Source organism: Neolamprologus brichardi, chromosome 11 (genome assembly GCF_056152115.1).
Source record: "Neolamprologus brichardi isolate AB-2024 chromosome 11, ASM5615211v1, whole genome shotgun sequence".
Taxonomy (NCBI): Eukaryota; Metazoa; Chordata; class Actinopteri; order Cichliformes; family Cichlidae; genus Neolamprologus; species Neolamprologus brichardi.
Window position 1 is genome coordinate 3,718,298 of NC_142114.1, and position 19,250 is coordinate 3,737,547.

The window sequence follows — 19,250 nt, forward strand, 5'->3', positions numbered from 1 at the left end:
CTCTCAGATAAGATTTCCTCACTCAGCTCTGTGCCTCCAGCCCGAGTGTGTAAAACGCCACAGTCTGGCCAGCGCTCAGAAGCTGTGCTGCACCAAAACAGGCTCCCTGCATTGGATTTAAGGTGTTTTTTCCAGGTATGATGGATGCTAGAGGACTTTGGATGGTGCTCTGCCTTCTCTTGTTGGCACACGGCTCACTCCAGCAGAACTCGAAGAAAAGAAATGGCAAAAAAGGTAGGACTCCATATTCACCAGCTGAATATAAAATCAGTGGCTTCTACAGGACAGTATTGTTAGAGTTCACCTTCTTTTTTTGTTTTTGTGCAGAATCTGCCATCAACTCTGCAATCGAGAATCTGCAGAGGCAAGTTGATGAGATTACTCAGGATCTGACCGTGCTGAAAGAGCAGCAAGCTTTACAAACAGGTGTAGACTTCTTCACAAACAACATGCAGTTAGGTTTTTTGTAAAGAATGCCCCAAAGTTGCACAATCCACTCAAGTATTTGCTTCAGTTTGCAGGCTGCATGTCATTTTCTAGTTAAACAGCTTTCTAGAGATGGAGAGCTGAAACAGGTCCAGGGCATTTGAACCACTTCCTCATAATTCCCTCTCTATCAGTTTGTCTAAAGGGCACAAAGATCCACAGAAAGTGTTTTCTGGCCAATCTGGTGAAACAATCCTTCCATGCCGCCAGTGAAGACTGCATCGCCAAAGGAGGCAGCCTAAGCACTCCTCTAACAGGAGACGAAAACGACCATCTCTACAGCTACGTACGCCAGAGCATCGGCCCCGATGAGCACATCTGGCTGGGCATTAATGACATGGTTACCGATGGCAACTGGGTTGACCAATCAGGCTCTAATGTGCGCTTCAAAAACTGGGAGACTGAAATCACCCAGCAGCCAGATGGGGGATCCAGGCAGAACTGCGCCGTCCTCTCCATCACGGCCAACGGGAAGTGGTTCGATGAGAACTGCAGGGCTGAGAAGGCGTCTGTGTGCGAGTTCAACATCGTCTGACAGACCATCTGTTGCTCCGTTTTTCTGTCTCTGACATTGCTTTGTAAGCATGAAGTGCAACATTATGAAATGCGCTGAAAAATAATGCGCTGCATCTTTAATCAGCCTGCATTTTCTCGGCCAAGCCTTCCAGATGTCAGTCCAGAGCAGAGATTTCACTTGGTGCTCTTTGTATAAGCTACACCCACTTGTACATACACTCCATAAACAATGCTTTAAATATTCATTGAGGTAAACACTGGATGGCTTGTCTTTATTTTTCTCTTATTAGCCGCCAGTTAATGCAATAAAATCTTTTCTTACTGAGTTTACTTTTTACTTTTCTGAGTTACTTTTTACAGAAAAGGCACTTTCTTTTGACAAAGAGCCTTTTCTGTGCCACCTTCTTTATTTCTAAATGTTAAGTTCTCATGTTTTATTACAGGATATTAATGAACATGTTTACCATTTTATTCTTCTCGCTGATGTAAAAAACAAACAAACAAACAAACAAACAACAGCAGATATAATGTGAATGTACTCCTCATACAGAAAAAAGCTTTTGTAAGAAATCTATTACAACCAAAGGTAATAAATAAAACCTGGGTTATGATTGTTGTCATTTTCGTGGTCACATCATAGGATCATACATTCATTTCCTCCATGAATAAACTAAAAAAACAAAACAAAAACAAAAGCATAGTTTCTCGTTTTGTTTTTAAATAGGTGTGCCAAGTTGACTGATTCATTGTATTGTGCAACTGATTCAGTATGAACGTAAGACTCCCGCCTGTCCAATTTATACTGGAAGTAAATCCAGCCTATTCACTATGAGTGAATGATGAGAGTATGATGAGTACGTACACACACACACACACTCTACATTTTGTGTTTGCATTCAAAATACTTTACTCACCCCAATGAAGGCAACAGATCAACAAGTCTGAATATTTCCAAACTTCCGGATTTTAAAGGCTCCTCTAAAGTTTCTTTACTCACTGTGAGCCACTGAGACTGTAAAACATTTATGGCCACGCTCGGCAGGGAACAGGAATTTTCAAGACCAAAGTCCTTCTGAAGCACTTTTCCTCAAAGAGGACAGACGCATGCCTTGAAAGAAAACTTTTCTCTTTTGTGTTTAGACTCATGCTAGAATAAGGGACATTTAAACAGCAATATATTACAGCTCACTACTAAATAAATACATTTTTTGGCAGATGCAGCAGCTGATATACTGCAAATCAATGTATATTTTTCTCATCGTAATCCAAACAAAGCTGTGTCTGTCCTCACAACAAATGGTGAAACATGTTTTTTAACTACTGATCAGTGCTGATCATGATATACAGTCTCAGTATGCACTAGTAGCACTTTAGGCTTGAGCTTCTCAAATGCTCTGTTTCAGTTTGGCACCGTCCCAGTAACACAAATGACTGAAAACAACTATAAGATCTTTACTAATTTCTAAAGGGAGCCTGACCCGTCTGTAAGGCTCATTTATGGTGTAATGATGCTACAGCTAGAAAACAAAAAGCAACAATGAACAACAGAAGGACATGCTGCTACAACATACGGCTGCTGCAGTCCAGACCGTTGTGTTCTGATAACGATATAATGTATTTACAAAATATCACAAATGGAAAACATTCATTGCCTGAAAGCAACACAAGACCTCTTTATAAAAACTAAAAACCTGTGTAGAAGGAATGATTAAGTGCTGCTTTTGAAAAAGAAGAACCTTAACCTGAGACAAAACGCTGTAACAGCTGCAGACAGGTTTGGAAGCTGTTTGTGTGTGCCTCACTCTAGTGCAAAAGCTGCACTCAATGCAAAAAAAGCGTCTTTTGTGGGTCTGAACAGCGAGCAAACACACGGGGAATAAATATCCCAAAGTCCAAGTGGGTCAAGAGAAAAATCAAATAGTCAAGTCCAATCTTCTGCTCAGTTGCCGCCCTCTGGCTCCAGCCGAGGCCCCAGATTTGAAGACTGTTCGTCCTCACTTTGGTCCATCAGGGTTTGTTCTTGGCCCGGAGACCTGTTGGGAAGTGGAGGACCCTTCTGTGACGAGAGCAGTGGCTTTTGAGAGTCTGTGTGTCCCGTGAAATGTTGGTATGTTTCTCCATAGATGCCAATATCTGCACCCTTTTTCAGCAGGTGTGTGTAGACGAGTGTGTCGTCGATGGAAGTGTACACGTGAGCGTCATCGTCTTCGTGTGTTTTCGGGGGTCCGTTGTATCCTGGCAGGAAGTTGATGCCATTTGGATTATAGACAGAGACTTCGTGATTGAGCTTCTTCTTCTTCTTCCTGTTTGGCAGAAAAGAAGATCGGAGTTTTTTTTAATGAAATTACTGATAAATTATGCTCGCTATTCTGTCCCTCCTGTTATTTCTAAGGTATGTTTTTTATAAGTTTGTTATATGGCGGGTCATAATCATTCATTCTGTAATTAACTGTTGCAACGTGTCAGAAAATATGTTTATTCCTGATCTTGTCTGGGCAAAGCCTGCCATCTAGTGGGTTGACAGGGAAGCGCCATGTTAGAGTGCAAGCAGTGGTTTTCTCCCAGCGCTCGACAGGGAAGGTCCATTTCTCTGTGTCTCTGTAATTTACTGCATCTGGCGCCCTTGAAAAGGCATAATCTGTAAGTGTGGCAAAACGGTTTATTGTTCTCACTTATTAGTACCTTGTTTAGCAAAGTAACGAGTTTCTTGTGTGTTTAGTGAGTTTGTTACATTACCAGCATAAGCTAGCTGTTAGCCCTTTCTTTAGCCTGCTAACATGAAGCATACCAGCATGTGGTGTTAGCTGTATCTCTTGACATGTGTTGATACTGAGATTGTGTAGTGACTGTTTACACAAGTCAACAATATTTGTATTTGTATGGAGAGTGAATATGTATTCTGTTTCTGTTATTACAGTTTTACAAAAAGAAAAATAAGGATCAGTAAAGCTCTGAAGAATGCCACGTGGTCTCCTGAGTGTTTACTGAAGCCATTTAATGTTTAGCTCTCTGCATAAGCTGGATAGAGACATTCAGCTGAGGGCAGAAGACTCGCTGTCAATTTCAACGGAGGACAAAAATTTCTAGCAGGTTTAGGAGAGCAGATAAGTAAACAATGTGAAAATACCCATGTTAACTGTAAAGAAAAATAATAAAACTCAAAGAACAAAACATAAAAAAAGAGTAATACTCACCTAATCACCACACAGACCACAACCAGCACCATTACAAAAATGACCAGCAGAGCAGCCACCACACTCAGGATGTTGATTAGTAAAAGGTCTAGAAAGAAAAAATGGCAACAAACAGCATAGTTAGCTTTTTCTATCACATTTTTAGCTGATATTGACAGACGGATGGTGGACGCTCCTGCAGTGATGCAGACACTGCATCAATCCGTTGTGGTAATGAGAGCTGAGTATGACAGCAAGGCTCTCGATTTACCGGTTGATCTAAATGGTAAATGGCCTGTATTTGTATAGCGCTTTTACTAGTCCCCTCTAGGGACCCCAAAGCGCTTTACACACCCAGTCATCCACCCATTCACACACACATTCACACACTGGTGGAGGCAAGCTACAGTTGTAGCCACAGCTGCCCTGGGGCAGACTGACAGAAGCAAGGATGCCATATTGCGCCATCGGCCCTTCTGGCCAACACCAGTAGGCGGTAGGTGAAGTGTCTTGCCCAAGGACACAACGACCGAGACCGGCAACCTTCCGATTACAAGGTGAACTCCCAACTTGAGCCATGATCGCCCGATGGATCTACCATCCAACCCTCACCTATGGTCACAAACTCTGGGCAGTGATTAAAAGAAATGAGTTTTCTCTGAAGGGTGGCAGGTCTCTCCCTTAGAGAGAGAGGTAGGTAGGTGGTTCAGGAATCTGACTAGGATGGCTTCTGGGAACCTTTTGGCTGAAGTGTTTCCGGAATTTCCCACCGGAATGATGCCCTAGGACACACCCAGGACATGCTTGGGAGATTACATCTCTCAGCTGGCCTGGAAATGCAGCAGTATTCCTCCAGATAAGCTGGAGGGGGTAGTTGGGAAGAAGGAGGTTCTGGGTGTCCTTGCTTAGGCTGCTTCTCCTGAAGCTGAAGAATTAATAAAAATATAGATAAATACAATCCTGATTCTGGAGGATTCTTCTTGCACAAGAGAGAAAGAAGGAAAGTAACTGTGTAAGTAACTTTTTCTCCAAACAGAACATTGATTAAAAATCAGCAAAGCAGAATAAAACTTTGCACTAAGGTTAAAAAAGAAAACTGTTTCAGTATCCATGCCCTCCATGCTCCCAACTTTGAAGCCATACTACAGCTTCATACTCCTGTATGCTACAGCTGCAGCAGTTCTTTAGGCAAAATACTAAAGCCAATCAGTCAGTGATGATACTTTACGTCAATACATCTGGCGAGCAGAGCACCAACAAATTAAATTCCTCAACTAAGCTGCGTATGACATTTTACCAGCCCATCACATCTCCAGCTGTACGGCAAGTCTGTGTAGGAATTTCATTTCTTAATGAGAAACCAAAAGCACAGAACAGAGCAAAGTCTTCACTTCACACAACTGGGAACCAGTGCTCAGTCTGGGCAAGCAAGTCATGTTTCTGTAACACATCACAGATGACACATACTGTCATTCTTTCAGAGCCGTAAAAACAACCTGCCCTGACTGTGCACTGGTAGGATCACATGGAGGAGGGTTTTGAAAGCAAGCTGGCCAAGTTTTAAGGACTTGTTTCGGGAGGACTGCCAGAAAAAGGTGGCGAGCACAATGTCATCTTCCTGTTAAATGGTAAATGGACTGATTCTTATATAGCGCTTTTCTACTCTCACGGAGTACTCAAAGCGCTCTATACAACATGCCTCACTCACCCAATCACACCCATTCTCACAAGCACTTTATCTACACTTAGTGCTTTCTAACGACATTTATACACATTCATACTCCGATGGACGCATCGAAGAGCAAGTTGGGGTTAGTATCTTGCCCATGCAGGAGCATGCCCATGGAGGAGCCAGGGATCGAACCACTGACCTTCCGATCAGTAGGTGACCTGCTCTACCTCCTGAGCTACAGCCACTCGGCTGTTGAAGTAGGCTGAGTCCTCACCCTGCCAGGCGTGAAGGGACCACACAGAAACACAGCCATCAGGACTGCAAAAGAAGCAGCTGATGGAGCCTCCGGGTGGATTAAGTGGGGAAATCTGGGGCTTAATGTCAGGACCTGATCAATCCCTGGCTGGGTCGCCAAACCGAATCACCCAAGGAATCTAGGAAAGATCACTGATGATGCTCACCAGCACAACCAGCATCTTTCATCTACATATGCACAACAGTGTATTGACACTGTTCAGCTGGCTAACATCCTTACCAAGGCAACAGAAACAAGCTGATGCATGCTGAAAGTTAAAGTTTGTCACATTTGTCTTCAAAAGCCAGAGGACCTTGAGTGTCTGGACAAATTTTCATGGAAATTCATCAAAATATTCTTGAGAATTATATATATATTTTTTTTTTTAAAAAATCAGAAAATTATTTTATAGATTAAGTAACTGTAAAGTTTCCCCTTACCCTTGCTCTTCTGCAGGGAGATCTTGGTAATTACGCTGAAGTTTCCTCTTTCAGGCAAACAGTTGGACATGTTGAGGTAGAAGCTCTCAGAGACCGTGAGCTCGCTATTGGCCACCTCATCCTCCCTGCGGCTGTAGTCCTCCTTGGTGCTGCCCATTCTTTGCACCCGGATGTTGGTGTGGCGGTTGATGCACTTGGGCTGGCTGAGCTTGGTAAAAATCAGCTGCGCCTCCATCTTCGGAGGAACTGAGACAATCCAGGAGACGGTGGAGTGGGCCTTCATTCCCGCTGGCCAAGCTGGAGTAGCCACAAGTTCTGGGGTGTCTCTCTTTGGAGAAACGGTGAATATGTATCTTTCTGAAGGTTATTGCAAAAAGAAAACAATGTGAAATATTAATGGTTATTTAATGTTCTTATTTCATTCAGCTTATCCCCTTCAAGTGTGCTTGTTTTTACCTGTAATCTCTTTTTCAAAACTGGCATTCAACACAGCCGATCTTGGTGCTTTAGCATTCATGCTGGACCACCATGTGACAGATACACTTGTGTGAATGTGAACGGTCTGTATGGCTCCGTTGGGGCAGAAGGTCCCAATAGTTGTTCCATTCTCTTCTGCCACGTCAATAGTGATGCTGTCATCACATAGCTGTCCAGGTAGGGACTGCTTGAGGGGCCCGTTGGGAGAAATCAGCTTTACCGTGCCGTGCTGACCGGGACGCAGTGTCCACGTCACACGGCTCAGAGGTGCAGGGAGGCATGATGGCAGCAGAGGCACCGACAGACTGACTGGATCAGGACATTTACCAGAACTACAATCTGAACGGAAAGAGGTTCTCAAATGAAACTGATAAAGTACTTTACAGTACAATGAGAAGCACTTTTAGTAGAAGGCAGTACAGATGTTTTTAAACACATGGTCTGAACTAACTTTAATAAACCTGTAAGCACATGTGAGTAGTAATGTATTTGCCAACAGCTGTAACCTCTCCTTTGAGCACCCAAATTAGGAGGTGTGTATATAAACTGAAAAATAAAATAAAATATAATAAAATAACAGATCTAAAACAGCAGTGAATATTTATCCTTAAATTACACTATGTTACAATGCATTTTAAACACCTTCATTAGTATTATTATTATTCCGTCTTAAAATCAAACTTTTGAATATTTTCAGCTGAACCAACTCTGATTTGCCTGAAAATTATATGAATTAAAAGTAAATAATGAACTTAGCCTTGGTATAAGAAATACTTTATATTTATTTATTTATTTTAAAAAGATCCCACCATCCACTTTCCAGAATTATGATAAGAAAAACCAGTAAAAATTTCTTTTGAGCTATTCAAATATTGCCTCCGATTTTAAAATGAGAAACACGCTGGAAGTCAACAGACCATTTCTCAAAAATCATATTTTTAAATTCCATCCATCCATTCGCTTCCGCTTATCCTTTTCAGGGTCGCGGGGGGCGCTGGAGCCTATCCCAGCTGTCATAGGGCGAGAGGCGGGGTACACCCTGGACAGGTCGCCAGTCTGTCGCAGGGCTAACACACAGGGACAGACAACCATTCGCACTCACATTCATTCGCACATTCACACCTAGTGGCAATTTGGATTATCCAATTAACCTATTAACCCCCACAAGCTGCATGTCTTTGGACGGTGGGAGGAAGCCGGAGTACCCGGAGTATTTTTAAATTTAATAATATATTAAATTATTTAATATATTAAGTTAAAAATTCACAGCAATATATATATATAAACATAAACTTTGGACCATAGAATTTTTAGCCAAATCTAAGATAATTTAGATTAAATGACAAAAGAATTATAATGAATTATTTACGCTACATCTGTGGATTTTACACAGTGAGGCTTAAACAGCTGATGAAACGAGAGTTTAAGTAAATCTTGATTTACCTATGACTTGCGTGGCTGTGACTTCCATGTTGTCAGGAAAGCAGTCCTCAAAAGACAGATCAGCACTTGATGTGACTGTGATGTCGTCTTTTTTCACCGAGTTTATTTTCATCACGCAGTCAGGGGTCGGTGTCACCGTAGAAATCTTCACAGAAAGGCCCTCAGTTTTGCTGAGATCTACTTTACATGGCACTGGAGGGGGTGGGGGCAACAAAAAAAAGCACAAACTAAGTTTTATTGAGCTTTCCTTTGGCTCTGAAAAATGTGCGCGTACAACAAACGTGATTCCTCAAACTTTCCTGGAAATGTATCAGTGCTGTCATACATGACTAAGAGATTAGGCAATTTAAGAGTTTTCCTGGGTTCAGAAACAGGCCATGAGACACACTTTCCAAGTCCCTCCTATTCACAAATATTACAAGAAAATGAACATTGTCATACCACTGACTAATCAAACTGCACTTTTGTTGTAACCTTTAAGAAAGACGAAAGAAAAAGAAAAAAGAAAGAGACTATTTATACAAGTACATGCTGCCACATGCAGAGCAGGCAGCACCCATCTCCCCAACAGCAAAACCACTGTACAAAAGAAACTGCAGTACTAAATTTAGCCATGTGGGACCCACGCTACACTTAGTAACTACGTGCTTGAAACACTTGGAGTCAGACGAAGCATCAACATCCTCCAACACCTTACAGTGAGAGAAACCACAGAGCAGACTATCTGAGCTCACCCTCTTTAATAATACTAATTATGTCTTTAGCTAATAATAGCTAAAGACATAATGTGATGGAGCTTTTAACCCTGTGACTAACATGCTTCTTGTGCTTGTTGCTTACTTATGGGTCAGACTGCACTCATCAGCTACACACCTGTAAAGTCTGGTATGTATTTACACAGTTGTGCTGCTCTAACATAGAAAAAGTGTGACATATAGACATGTCACTGCACGTAATAACACACCTTCAAGACATGAAGACATCCTCAGTATTCACTTGTAGTCTTGTTATGGCCTTTTGATTAATTACAAGTCCAATACGCAAACTTCTTTCAGCTCCATTTTTCGTCTCTACCAACTCACACTTTTGTTACTAAATGCTCCACCAAGTGCTTATATGATACAGACCTGTTGAAGCTGGGCTGGAAGCAGACACCTTGAGGGTGAAGGTGAGTCCAGGAGAATCAGCAGGTGCTCTCTCCATCTCGCAGTTCCTCAGCGTGAGCAAAAAGTCTCCCTGGTTCTGGAGCGGCTGTGTCTCATTTAGCCCCAGAACCGATGTCACCCTGCCTTTCTGGTGGTACTCCACTGCCACTTCCTTCTTCACACAATCTGGCTGTGTGAGCTTTAGAAACTGAACATCAACCCCGTGTTTGTCTGGGACCTGAAAGTACCACTCCATGATGTCGTCATCAGGAAAACTCTCTGGGTAGTTTGGCGAGAGCAGCTCTGAGGAAGAGGTCCCTTTTGGTAAAGTCAGAGAAATTCGGGCAAGAGCTACAACACACACACACACACACACACACCAAATAAATTCAAATTAACACAAAAATTGTTAAATGAAACTGTCATTTTGGATGAAACACAAAAAAAGTGACTGTAACTAAACTCACACTTGATTTTTTCCCGCACAGTCACATCAAACTTGTCATTTTGCAGCTTCTGCTCTGCTGGGACGTCCACAGAAAAGCTGCCGCTTTTCAAAACCTGAGCACTGCTGATGGTGCCACTTCTGCAGTACTTCCCCACAGCCACATTGCCCGTAGACTGGAAGGCCTGGAGGGTGTAGGTGTGTCTGTCTGGACATTTCTCAGATGGATTGATCTGTTTAAGACCTGTCTTAGTGAAATCTATTTGGAAAGCTTTTTGCGCTGCGGCCTCTAGATTCCAGGTAAACGTGCGGTTAAAACGCAGCGCATCAGTCGAGCTGAAGTCAGCCTGGATGATGTGACCACTGCATGACTCCGTGGTGCAATCTGAAAAGAGAAAATGAATCCACCCATGCTGTGTTAGTCCACTCAGGACATTCAGTCTCACTGATAAAATAATCAGATATCACACAGACACTTACTTATACGCCGTACAATTTCTATACTGAATACATCTTGAGGTCTGGAGCATTCAAGCTCCACGGACACAGTACTTCCACTGAATGAGTTCAGAGATTCAATACTGCAACGTTGTGTGTTTCCTGATCCTGTACACACTTTGCAACCTTTGACCTGATTATTATTTCTGATGTTTATAGTGGCTCCAGGTTCAACAGTGAGAGTCAACTTCTGGGCCCCTGGAAGCAAACAGAGTTATCGTGAGCAAAGGGATGTATCATATCTGGAAATAACACAGTGAAATTCCATTCACAAATAAAACTGACTGCTGTGATAGATGAAGCTTGTCTTAAGTGTTCCTGTGACTAAGCAGGTCTGTACTGAGTAAACCTGAGCAAGCTCAGCACATAATATGGTGCTTCAGTCAGGTTGGCCATAACCTAGTTTACACTGAAATGTTTGTTATTCAAATTTACACAGGGGCAAAACCGGCACAGCCCATATCAAATGACACAGTCTGGGAGCTTCTTGAAAGGGATTTTGTTGCTTCAGCTGTTTTCAGCTTCCGGGTGAAGACAGTGTCAATATTTCACGGACAGATCCACCACCTCACCAATATTTCACACCAAATCTCTCCCCCTGGTTCATATTTAAGGTTCGGGTTACCTGACACGGTGGACACGATGAACGTAAGAAGTAAAATCCACAGAAGGGCCGCGCCTGTTGATACGGACATGCTGCCCTACAGTGACGCTCTGAAACTTTCAATCCTGAGAGAAAAAACAAAAATAAAATCAGCGGACACATTTCATCGCTTCTTGTCTGGAGCTGGGACGCCACATTTTCCTCTGCGTTACATCAAGCTCACGGAGCAGTTGTCGACACAACGAGTCCACTCCCTATGTGAACGTGTGCCAGCAAGGAGGGAGTGCTGAGGCCAGGTGATGTTTAAAGGCGTGGCTAGAATCGCCATCTTGGCAGGTAGGCGTGCTGACGCGTTACGACACTCCTGACGTGATGTAGAACAAAAGTGCTAAAATAAAGTGAAATTTCTGGAAAATATGCAGAGTTTGATATACGATAAAACAGGCTCAGTCCTCTCATGACAATAAAATCTAGATTTAGCCTGCACTGTTTTCAGACTTAAGGAATGAGATTAGTAACAACTGTGCTTGTCTTCTGTTTCATGTGAAAGTCTTTAGATCGAGTGTAAAATAGCAGAACAAAGGATCGAGGGAGTTGCGCCACACCCTGTTTCTAGGGAAGAAATTGGTCATGTGACCGCACATTTATGGAGAGTCCGACATTTTTCTCATCCTGCAAAGAAGCGCCTCGTTGCATGAGAATTAAGCACATTTAAGTTCAAGTGATTTTTGCCTTTTCAGGTAAAATTTCTGTGATCAAGGTGTTTTCATTATTTTGTCTGTTTTAAACAAGTTTGAAAACATTTCACAGATGTTTTAGTCCTTTTGTAAGCTACACTATGAGTCTATACGCTTGTAGTTATGCCACAGAGTTACAATGTGGAGGACAGGCAGAGCTTCCCCTCCGTTAGAGGACGTAAACAGAGCTGTGAACTATAGTGAGCAAGGTGGAGAAGGGGAAGTCCATTCAGGAAGCGAAGAAGATCAACATGTGCAGGATGACATTAAAACGATGCATGGAGAAGAAAAAAATAGATGGAAAAGAAATAAGGCCATTAAAGGATATAAAGGAACTGCACTTGCCTATCCAGTCTTTGACGACCATATAGAGAAAGAACTGGCAGAACATATAAAGGCACAAGCAGCTTGATGTGTTCATTTCTTTGTCCATACTCAAAAGCTAGTTCACGGTATTTGAGTATGCACAAAGAAGTGGATCAAAGAGGCAAACGCAGGTTGTGTTGTATTTATTTATTAAGATGAAGTAATTGGGAACATTAATCATAATAATTTTTCCCTCTGAATTACAAACGTCCTTCTGTGGCAAACTAGGTTAAAGAAAAATTCATTTTTGTCCTCACGATAAACTGGTCAGTCCAGCCAGCAGATCACGTGCTGCGTGGTCTCATTTGCAGTAATTTCTTCTTTGTCTTCTTCTGGCAACCCATTTAATTGGAGCAAGGAGTTGTACTGCCCTCTAGTGGAAAAGAATGTAATTGTTCTGCCCGTTACTCACCGCTCGCTTAGAGTAGCTTCTTGGATGGGAAGCTTGAAGCTGTAATATTTAAGAAAAAAGAGGGCGGATCGTATTGAAATTGGCACAGGAAAGAGAAACAAGTTTGTTTAAGACCACTGAAAACTTTTATCTGCATTTGTTGCCTGGACGTTGCTCTGGAAGGAGAAAGCTTTGGTGTTCTATCCTATTCAGAGGAGACAACGCTGTGAAAATATATTGAAAGCTTGAATAAATATATTGAAAAGTAGAAAAGGGAGAACAGTTTAACTTACTACATAATTTTTTATATTAATAAATATGAAAGAATAGTTTCACAGTGGACTCTCTATCATGCACACTAAAACAATAAATATCATGTAAGACAAGGTTAAGTCACTCCATAATATGGTCCATACACCCAAAATCCAGTCCATTTATGAGGTAAGATGGGAAAATATTGTTTATTCAGCAAAATTACAATGAAATTGAATACTTAAAATGACTTTAGGATTTTTATGCACTATTTAAATGTACTTAATTTCTCCCCTTTCCTTTAAAATACCTGATATTCTGTAATACTAATAAATAAGTCATGAACTTTATAAAATTACTTGCGCACTACTTAAAATTTAATAAAATAATTTCTGTTTCCTGTAAAAACCTGACTTCTCACCCCATTATTCCAGTGTACCTGCCTTTAAGTTATTGCAGTCAAATAACTACACCGAAATTAAAAATGAAATACACTGAAATGCAGTTTAATTGCAGGGGAATTATGCCACTAGTCTCCAATGAGGATAAAGGACTCATCCCATCGTGACACATTAAAAAAGCAATATATTTAACCTTACTATGAAATAAATGTTTTATGTCAGATGCAGCTACAGGGGATGATTGAGAGCAACCTTTGCAATCGAAGAGCCTTTAATCTGGGACAAAACGTTGTAACAGCTGCAGACAGGTTGTTTGTGTGTGCCTCACTTTAGTGCAAAAGCTGCACTCAGAAAAGGTGCTTTGTGAGGCTGAACAGCGAGCAATCACACAGGGAATGAATATCCCAAAGTTCAAGTGGGTCAAGAGAAAAATCAAAAAGCTGAGTTCAGTCTTCTGCTCAGTTGCTTCCCTCTAGCTCCAGTCGAGGCCCCAGATTCGGGAGCTTTTCGTCCTCACTTTGATCCTTAGGCTGGTAAATCATATTCTGGTAAATTGTATTGTCCACCGGGGTTCGGATTTTGCTTGGTGGCTTGTTGGGGCGTGGAGGACCCTGCTGTGATGAGAGCAGTGGCTTTTGAGAGTCTCTGTGTCCTGAAACAGGTTTACATGTTTCTTCATAGTTGCCAGTCTCTGCAGCCCTTTTCAGCAGGTGTGTGTAGACGAGGGTGTCATCAATCTCTTCGTACACATGGGACTCATCATCTTTACAAGTCCCCAGCACGTCTGGGGATTTGTATCCTGGTAAGAAGTTGATGCCATTTGGATTATAGACAGCAACTTCATGATTGCCTTTCTTCTTCTTCTTCTTCTTCTTCTTCTTCTTGTTCTTCCTGTTTGGCGGGACAAAAGAGAAGATTGGGATTATTTTCTGTTTTATTCAGCTATTGATGGGTCGTCCCCTTTGAAAACACACTAAATAATAGAAATACTCACCTAATCATTACAACTAGCACTATGACAGAAATGACCAGCAGAGTAGCCACTACACCCAGGATGATGGTTAAAAGTGCTATAGAGGAGAAACAATTAACTTGGTTAACATTTGGTTCACATTTTCAATGTGCAGTGGTTGTAAAAAAAGAATTCAACAATAAACAGAATTGCTGAAGCTGGAAAATCACTCAATTATCGTTTATCCTCCCGAGTGTGAAGCTACACTACAGCCTCATATTCCTGTGGTGCTTTACACCAAATGCTAAAGTTATCAAGCTGATGTGATCTGGTCACAGTGCTGCAGTACGTTTTGTCATAAACCAAAGTCTTGGAAAAATTTGGACCTAGTGATGACGAGGTTTTACCCAGACCATCAAGCCTTCAGCTGTTGGGCAAGTTGGAAATACCTTCCTGACCTGTTTGCTCTGGGGAGTCATGCTCAAACACGGTGTTGTGACCTGCCCAGGGTGTACCCTGAACTGCATAAGTGGAAGAAAACGTAACATTTGGGGCCTTGTTTTCGCTCTCTGTGGTCATCACTTCAAACATCTTCTACATTATGCAATGACAGAGCTTTATGCAAATATCGATTAAAGCAGTTTTACATTTTCAAAAGCAAATATTTTCCCTGGGAGTAACTCGGAATAACATTTCATCTATTTATTGTTAATGAAAGTACAAACTATGAATGAGTGAGTGCTTATAACATACAGACCTGTTGAAGCTGGGCTGGAAGCAGACACCTTGAGGGTGAAGGTGAGTCCAGGAGAATCAGCAGGTGCTCTCTCCATCTCGCAGTTCCTCAGCGTGAGCAAAAAGTCTCCCTGGTTCTGGAGCGGCTGTGTCTCATTTAGCCCCAGAACTGATGTCACCCTGCCTTTCTGGTGGTACTCCACTGCTACTTCCTTCTTCACACAATCTGGCTGTGTGAGCTTTAGAAACTGAACATCAACCCCGTGTTTGTCTGGGACCTGAAAGTACCACTCCATGATGTCGTCATCAGGAAAACTCTCTGGGTAGTCCGGCGAGAGCAGCTCTGAGGAAGAGGTCCCTTTTGGTAAAGTCAGAGAAATTCGGGCAAGAGCTACAACACACACACACACACACACACAACACACCAAATAAATTGAAATTAAAACAAAAATTGTTAAATGACACTGTAATTTTGGATGAAACACAAAAAAAGTGACAGTAACTAAACTCACACTTGATTTTTTCCCGCACAGTCACATCAAACTTGTCATTTTGCAGCTTCTGCTCTGCTGGGACGTCCACAGAAAAGCTGCCGCTTTTCAAAACCTGAGCACTGCTGATGGTGCCACTTCTGCAGTACTTCCCCACAGCCACATTGCCTGTAGACTGGAAGGCCTGGAGGGTGTAGGTGTGTCTGTCTGGACATTTCTCAGATGGATTGATCTGTTTAAGACCTGTCTTAGTGAAATCTATTTGGAAAGCTTTTGGCGCTGCGGCCTCTAGATTCCAGGTAAACGTGCGGTTAAAACGCAGCGCATCAGTCGAGCTGAAGTCAGTCTGGATGATGTGACCACTGCATGACTCCGTGGTGCAAGCTGAAAAGAGAAAATGAATCCACTCATACTGTGTTAGTCCACTCAGGACATTCAGTCTCACTGATAAAATAATCAGATATCACACAGACACTTACTTATACGCCGTACAATTTCTATACTGAATACATCTTGAGGTCTGGAGCATTTCAATTCCACAGTACTTCCTTTTAAATAATTCAGAGATCCAGCGTTGCATTTTTTAATAATCGATCCTGTACACACTTTGCAACCTTTGACTTTATTATTATTTCTGATGTTTATAATGGCTCCAGGTTCAGCAGTGAGAGTCAACTTCTGGGCCCCTGGAAGCAAACAGAGAGTTATAGTGAGCAAAGGGATAAACATGTGTGACCTGTGTCATATCTGGAAATAACAGAGTGAAATTACCATTTCGATGAGATAAAATTCACAAATACAACTAACTGCAGTGACAGATGATTTCTCCTATAACTAAGCAGCTCTGCATTGTGGAACAAGTTAGATTCCAGATTAGGGATCAAGAGGTAGAAAATCACTGCAGTACTTCGGTAAATAGCTTCACCATTCCTGGAAGATCATTTGGATCCATGTGTGGAAGAATGGATGGCATCTAAAGTATTTGTATTTCCCTAATGAGGATCAGTAATTTGTTATGGCAGCAAATTGTTATTGTTCTATAGTCATCATTATATGATCATAAAACAGGACACCTACACTTTATTTGATGTCCTCTTACCAAATATCTATGTATACACAGAGTCTGCACCTGAGAGATTAAAAAAAATCTATTATGGGGCTGATTGTCACAAGGTATGGAGTAGGTTGTCCCTGTAGTTATCAATGGGGTTTCAGTAAAAGAAAAAGTGAGTTAAAAAAGAATAACAACCTTGTATTTAAGCTTTGAACCAGTGATAATTATTATGAATTATGTATGTATTATATATGAGAAATCTGCAGTGCTTTAACAACCTTTATTAAAGACACAATAAAAACTGAAGACAGATTCACCATCCATGATTTTGAATTGATGTTTCATTGATATCATTTTGAAAACCCCCGATGTTCTGCATATTTTTCTAAACAGACTTTTGGTGCAAGATTTTCCAACTGATAAACCGAATTCAATACCAGCAATTCAATATGAATAGGGATCCACAGGACATGTGGAACAGCTTAAGTCTACCTTACTACTAAAAGAAGTGCAAACTGTGCATTGCATTGTCATAGGAATGCCTGTATGTATTATGCCATGTATTATTTTTGGTTAATTAGAATGTGTATAAAATGTTGTTAGACTTGATTGTAATCTATTTTATATTGCTCTTTAACAAGAATGCCTGTTCAATCAGCTTCATGAGAATAATTGGCAGCTATTTGTTATTCTGGTTAACAAAACTCTTTTATCAAGGAGTGCACTCTTAGTGCTGCTGTTTATACCTAAGGTGATGGCTGCAGATTGGAGCTCTGAAACTTTAAACTGGATACATTTAAGCATTCAAATCTGGTTCCCCACAGCCTATAAAGAAGATGTGAAAATTGCTTCAGTTACTCAGCAGATCAAGGTGAAATTAAATTGATTGAACAGGTATTCTCTGTGTCCTCTGTTCTAATAATTACAACTCTAGCAGTATCCCCCCCCCCCCTCCCAAACACTAATACCTTCTTCAGATCAAACAAAATTTATGTCAAGCGTTTGTGTTACCTTTGTGCTGCAAAAAATTTCATTAGTGCTGCTATCATCTTAAATATATTAATAAAAGTTTTTGGAGGTCATCCAAGGCCCACCAGCCCCTTTCTTTTCTCAGAGATCTTCCGGGAAATGCTGCGTTATTTTCTCGAAAACTGATCAGTCAGTGGTGATTCATACCCACTGATCTCCTGTTGACCACTTCCGCTGTGGACTCGTTATGTCACGGTCCCCGTGTCTCTCTGGTTGGCTCACGCTGGCTACAGGTTTTTTTTTTTGTTGTTGTTCTTTTTTGTTTTTGTTTTCTTTGTCTCTCCTCCTCCTCTCTGCCCGGGCGGAGGTCGTTACGATCTCTCGCTCTTGGCCCACGCACCTGTGTGATTGTCTCCACCTGCTGCTGATCTGGCTGATTTCCCCAGCTGCTATTTAAGGCAGTGGCACAGAGCAGCTCACCGCTGGAACGGTGAACCTCCTGAGTTCGTGCTCTCGGCATTATCAAACGAATCCCCTGTGTGTATTTTGCTGTGGAACTAACGTTGAATTCTGTGTGTAGATATCCCTCTTCTGGACCAAATCACGGGACCTGCCCGGGTGTGGCAGCGTGTGTGGAGTTTCGGAGCGAGTGCGGCTGAAGAGGAGTGCATGTGTGCGGAGGAGCTGTGGCGGTGACTGTGTGGAAGAGGAACCGTGTGTGGATCTCCCCCCCCCCCTTCTCTCCCTGGAGCCCTGGACCCCCCCCCCCCCCCTCCCTCCCTCACTGTACACACACACACACACATATAGATAGATAGATAGATAGCACTGAGGTGATCCCTGTTGTAAATAAATAATCTCCTTTTGTTCTCAAAGAAAGAACTGTCTGCGCGTGAGTCCGTCCAGTAGCCATGACACCTTATATGTCCACGGTATAATTTACGATTTACCGAAAACAGCCGTACTCATTATCACCTGACACTCACGCTCTGAGAGCTTCTTGAAAGGGATTTTCTTGTTTCAGCTGTTTTCAGCTTCTGAGTGACATTAGTGTCAGTATTTAACGGACAGATCCACCACCTCACCAACATTTCACACCAAATCTCTCCCACTGGTTCATATTTAAGTTTCAGGTTACCTGACACGGTGGAGACAGTGAATGTAAGAAGTAAAATCCACAGAAGGGCCGCGCCTGCTGATACTGACATGCTGCCCTACAGTGACGCTCTGAAACTTTCAATTCTTGGGTGTTAACTGAAGCTCAGCTAGTTGTTGTTGACTCCTAATTGTGAAAGTGTGCCAGCAAGGAGGGAGTGTTTACGCAAGGTAACGATTAAGGGCGCGGTCAGGAGGACCATATTGGCAGGATGCGTTAGGACAGCCCTGTACCCCATGTTTAAAAAAAAAAAAAAATCCTGAAAAGTATCATGGAGAATTTTTTTTAAAAGAAGCTTTTATGTGATGAGATCGCACTGTTATAGAGCCTTAGTTAATGTGAGCAGGACGCCTAACACCTGTGGCTGTCTTCTGTTTCTTGTGAAGTTGTGCTTTTAATAGATCGTTGAGTGTAAAACAGTAACCCAAAGGATATATTGAGGTATTTGCTGAATAAGAAATTGATAACTATAAATATGGTTACTCCCAATTAGAAATTGGAAACATAAACGAGCTTGAGCTTTTTAAAATTATATTATGAAGAAGTCCCCCC

At 41.8% G+C, this 19,250-nt stretch overlaps 3 protein-coding genes across 4 annotated transcripts; 1 reads left to right on the forward strand and 2 right to left on the reverse strand.

Annotated features, from left to right (window-relative positions):
* On the forward strand, positions 1-1,656 carry clec3ba (C-type lectin domain family 3, member Ba). Of its 2 annotated transcripts, XM_087847990.1 has the most exons (3): positions 6-234; positions 328-426; positions 621-1,656. In XM_087847990.1, the coding sequence occupies exons 1-3, from the start codon at positions 138-140 to the stop codon at positions 1,019-1,021; spliced, it is 597 nt and encodes a 198-aa protein (XP_087704116.1). In that variant the 5' UTR covers positions 6-137; the 3' UTR covers positions 1,022-1,656. The 2 variants fall into 2 exon arrangements, with proteins under 2 accessions (XP_087704115.1, XP_087704116.1); XM_087847989.1 differs by having other exon boundaries at positions 1-426.
* On the reverse strand, positions 1,461-11,517 carry LOC118453625 (CUB domain-containing protein 1-like). Its single transcript, XM_087847987.1, has 9 exons — positions 11,216-11,517; positions 10,573-10,788; positions 10,115-10,477; positions 9,630-9,998; positions 8,503-8,694; positions 7,039-7,398; positions 6,583-6,939; positions 4,197-4,284; positions 1,461-3,305 (listed from the first exon to the last, which is right to left on the reverse strand). The coding sequence occupies exons 1-9, from the start codon at positions 11,283-11,285 to the stop codon at positions 2,942-2,944; spliced, it is 2,379 nt and encodes a 792-aa protein (XP_087704113.1). The 5' UTR covers positions 11,286-11,517; the 3' UTR covers positions 1,461-2,941.
* Positions 11,518-13,580: 2,063 nt separating this feature from the next.
* cdcp1a (CUB domain containing protein 1a) lies at positions 13,581-18,820 on the reverse strand. Its single transcript, XM_087847988.1, has 6 exons — positions 18,681-18,820; positions 15,999-16,205; positions 15,541-15,903; positions 15,051-15,419; positions 14,336-14,411; positions 13,581-14,232 (listed from the first exon to the last, which is right to left on the reverse strand). Exons 1-6 carry the CDS (start codon positions 18,748-18,750, stop codon positions 13,800-13,802), a joined length of 1,518 nt encoding a protein of 505 aa, XP_087704114.1. The 5' UTR covers positions 18,751-18,820; the 3' UTR covers positions 13,581-13,799.
* Positions 18,821-19,250: the final 430 nt, after the last annotated feature.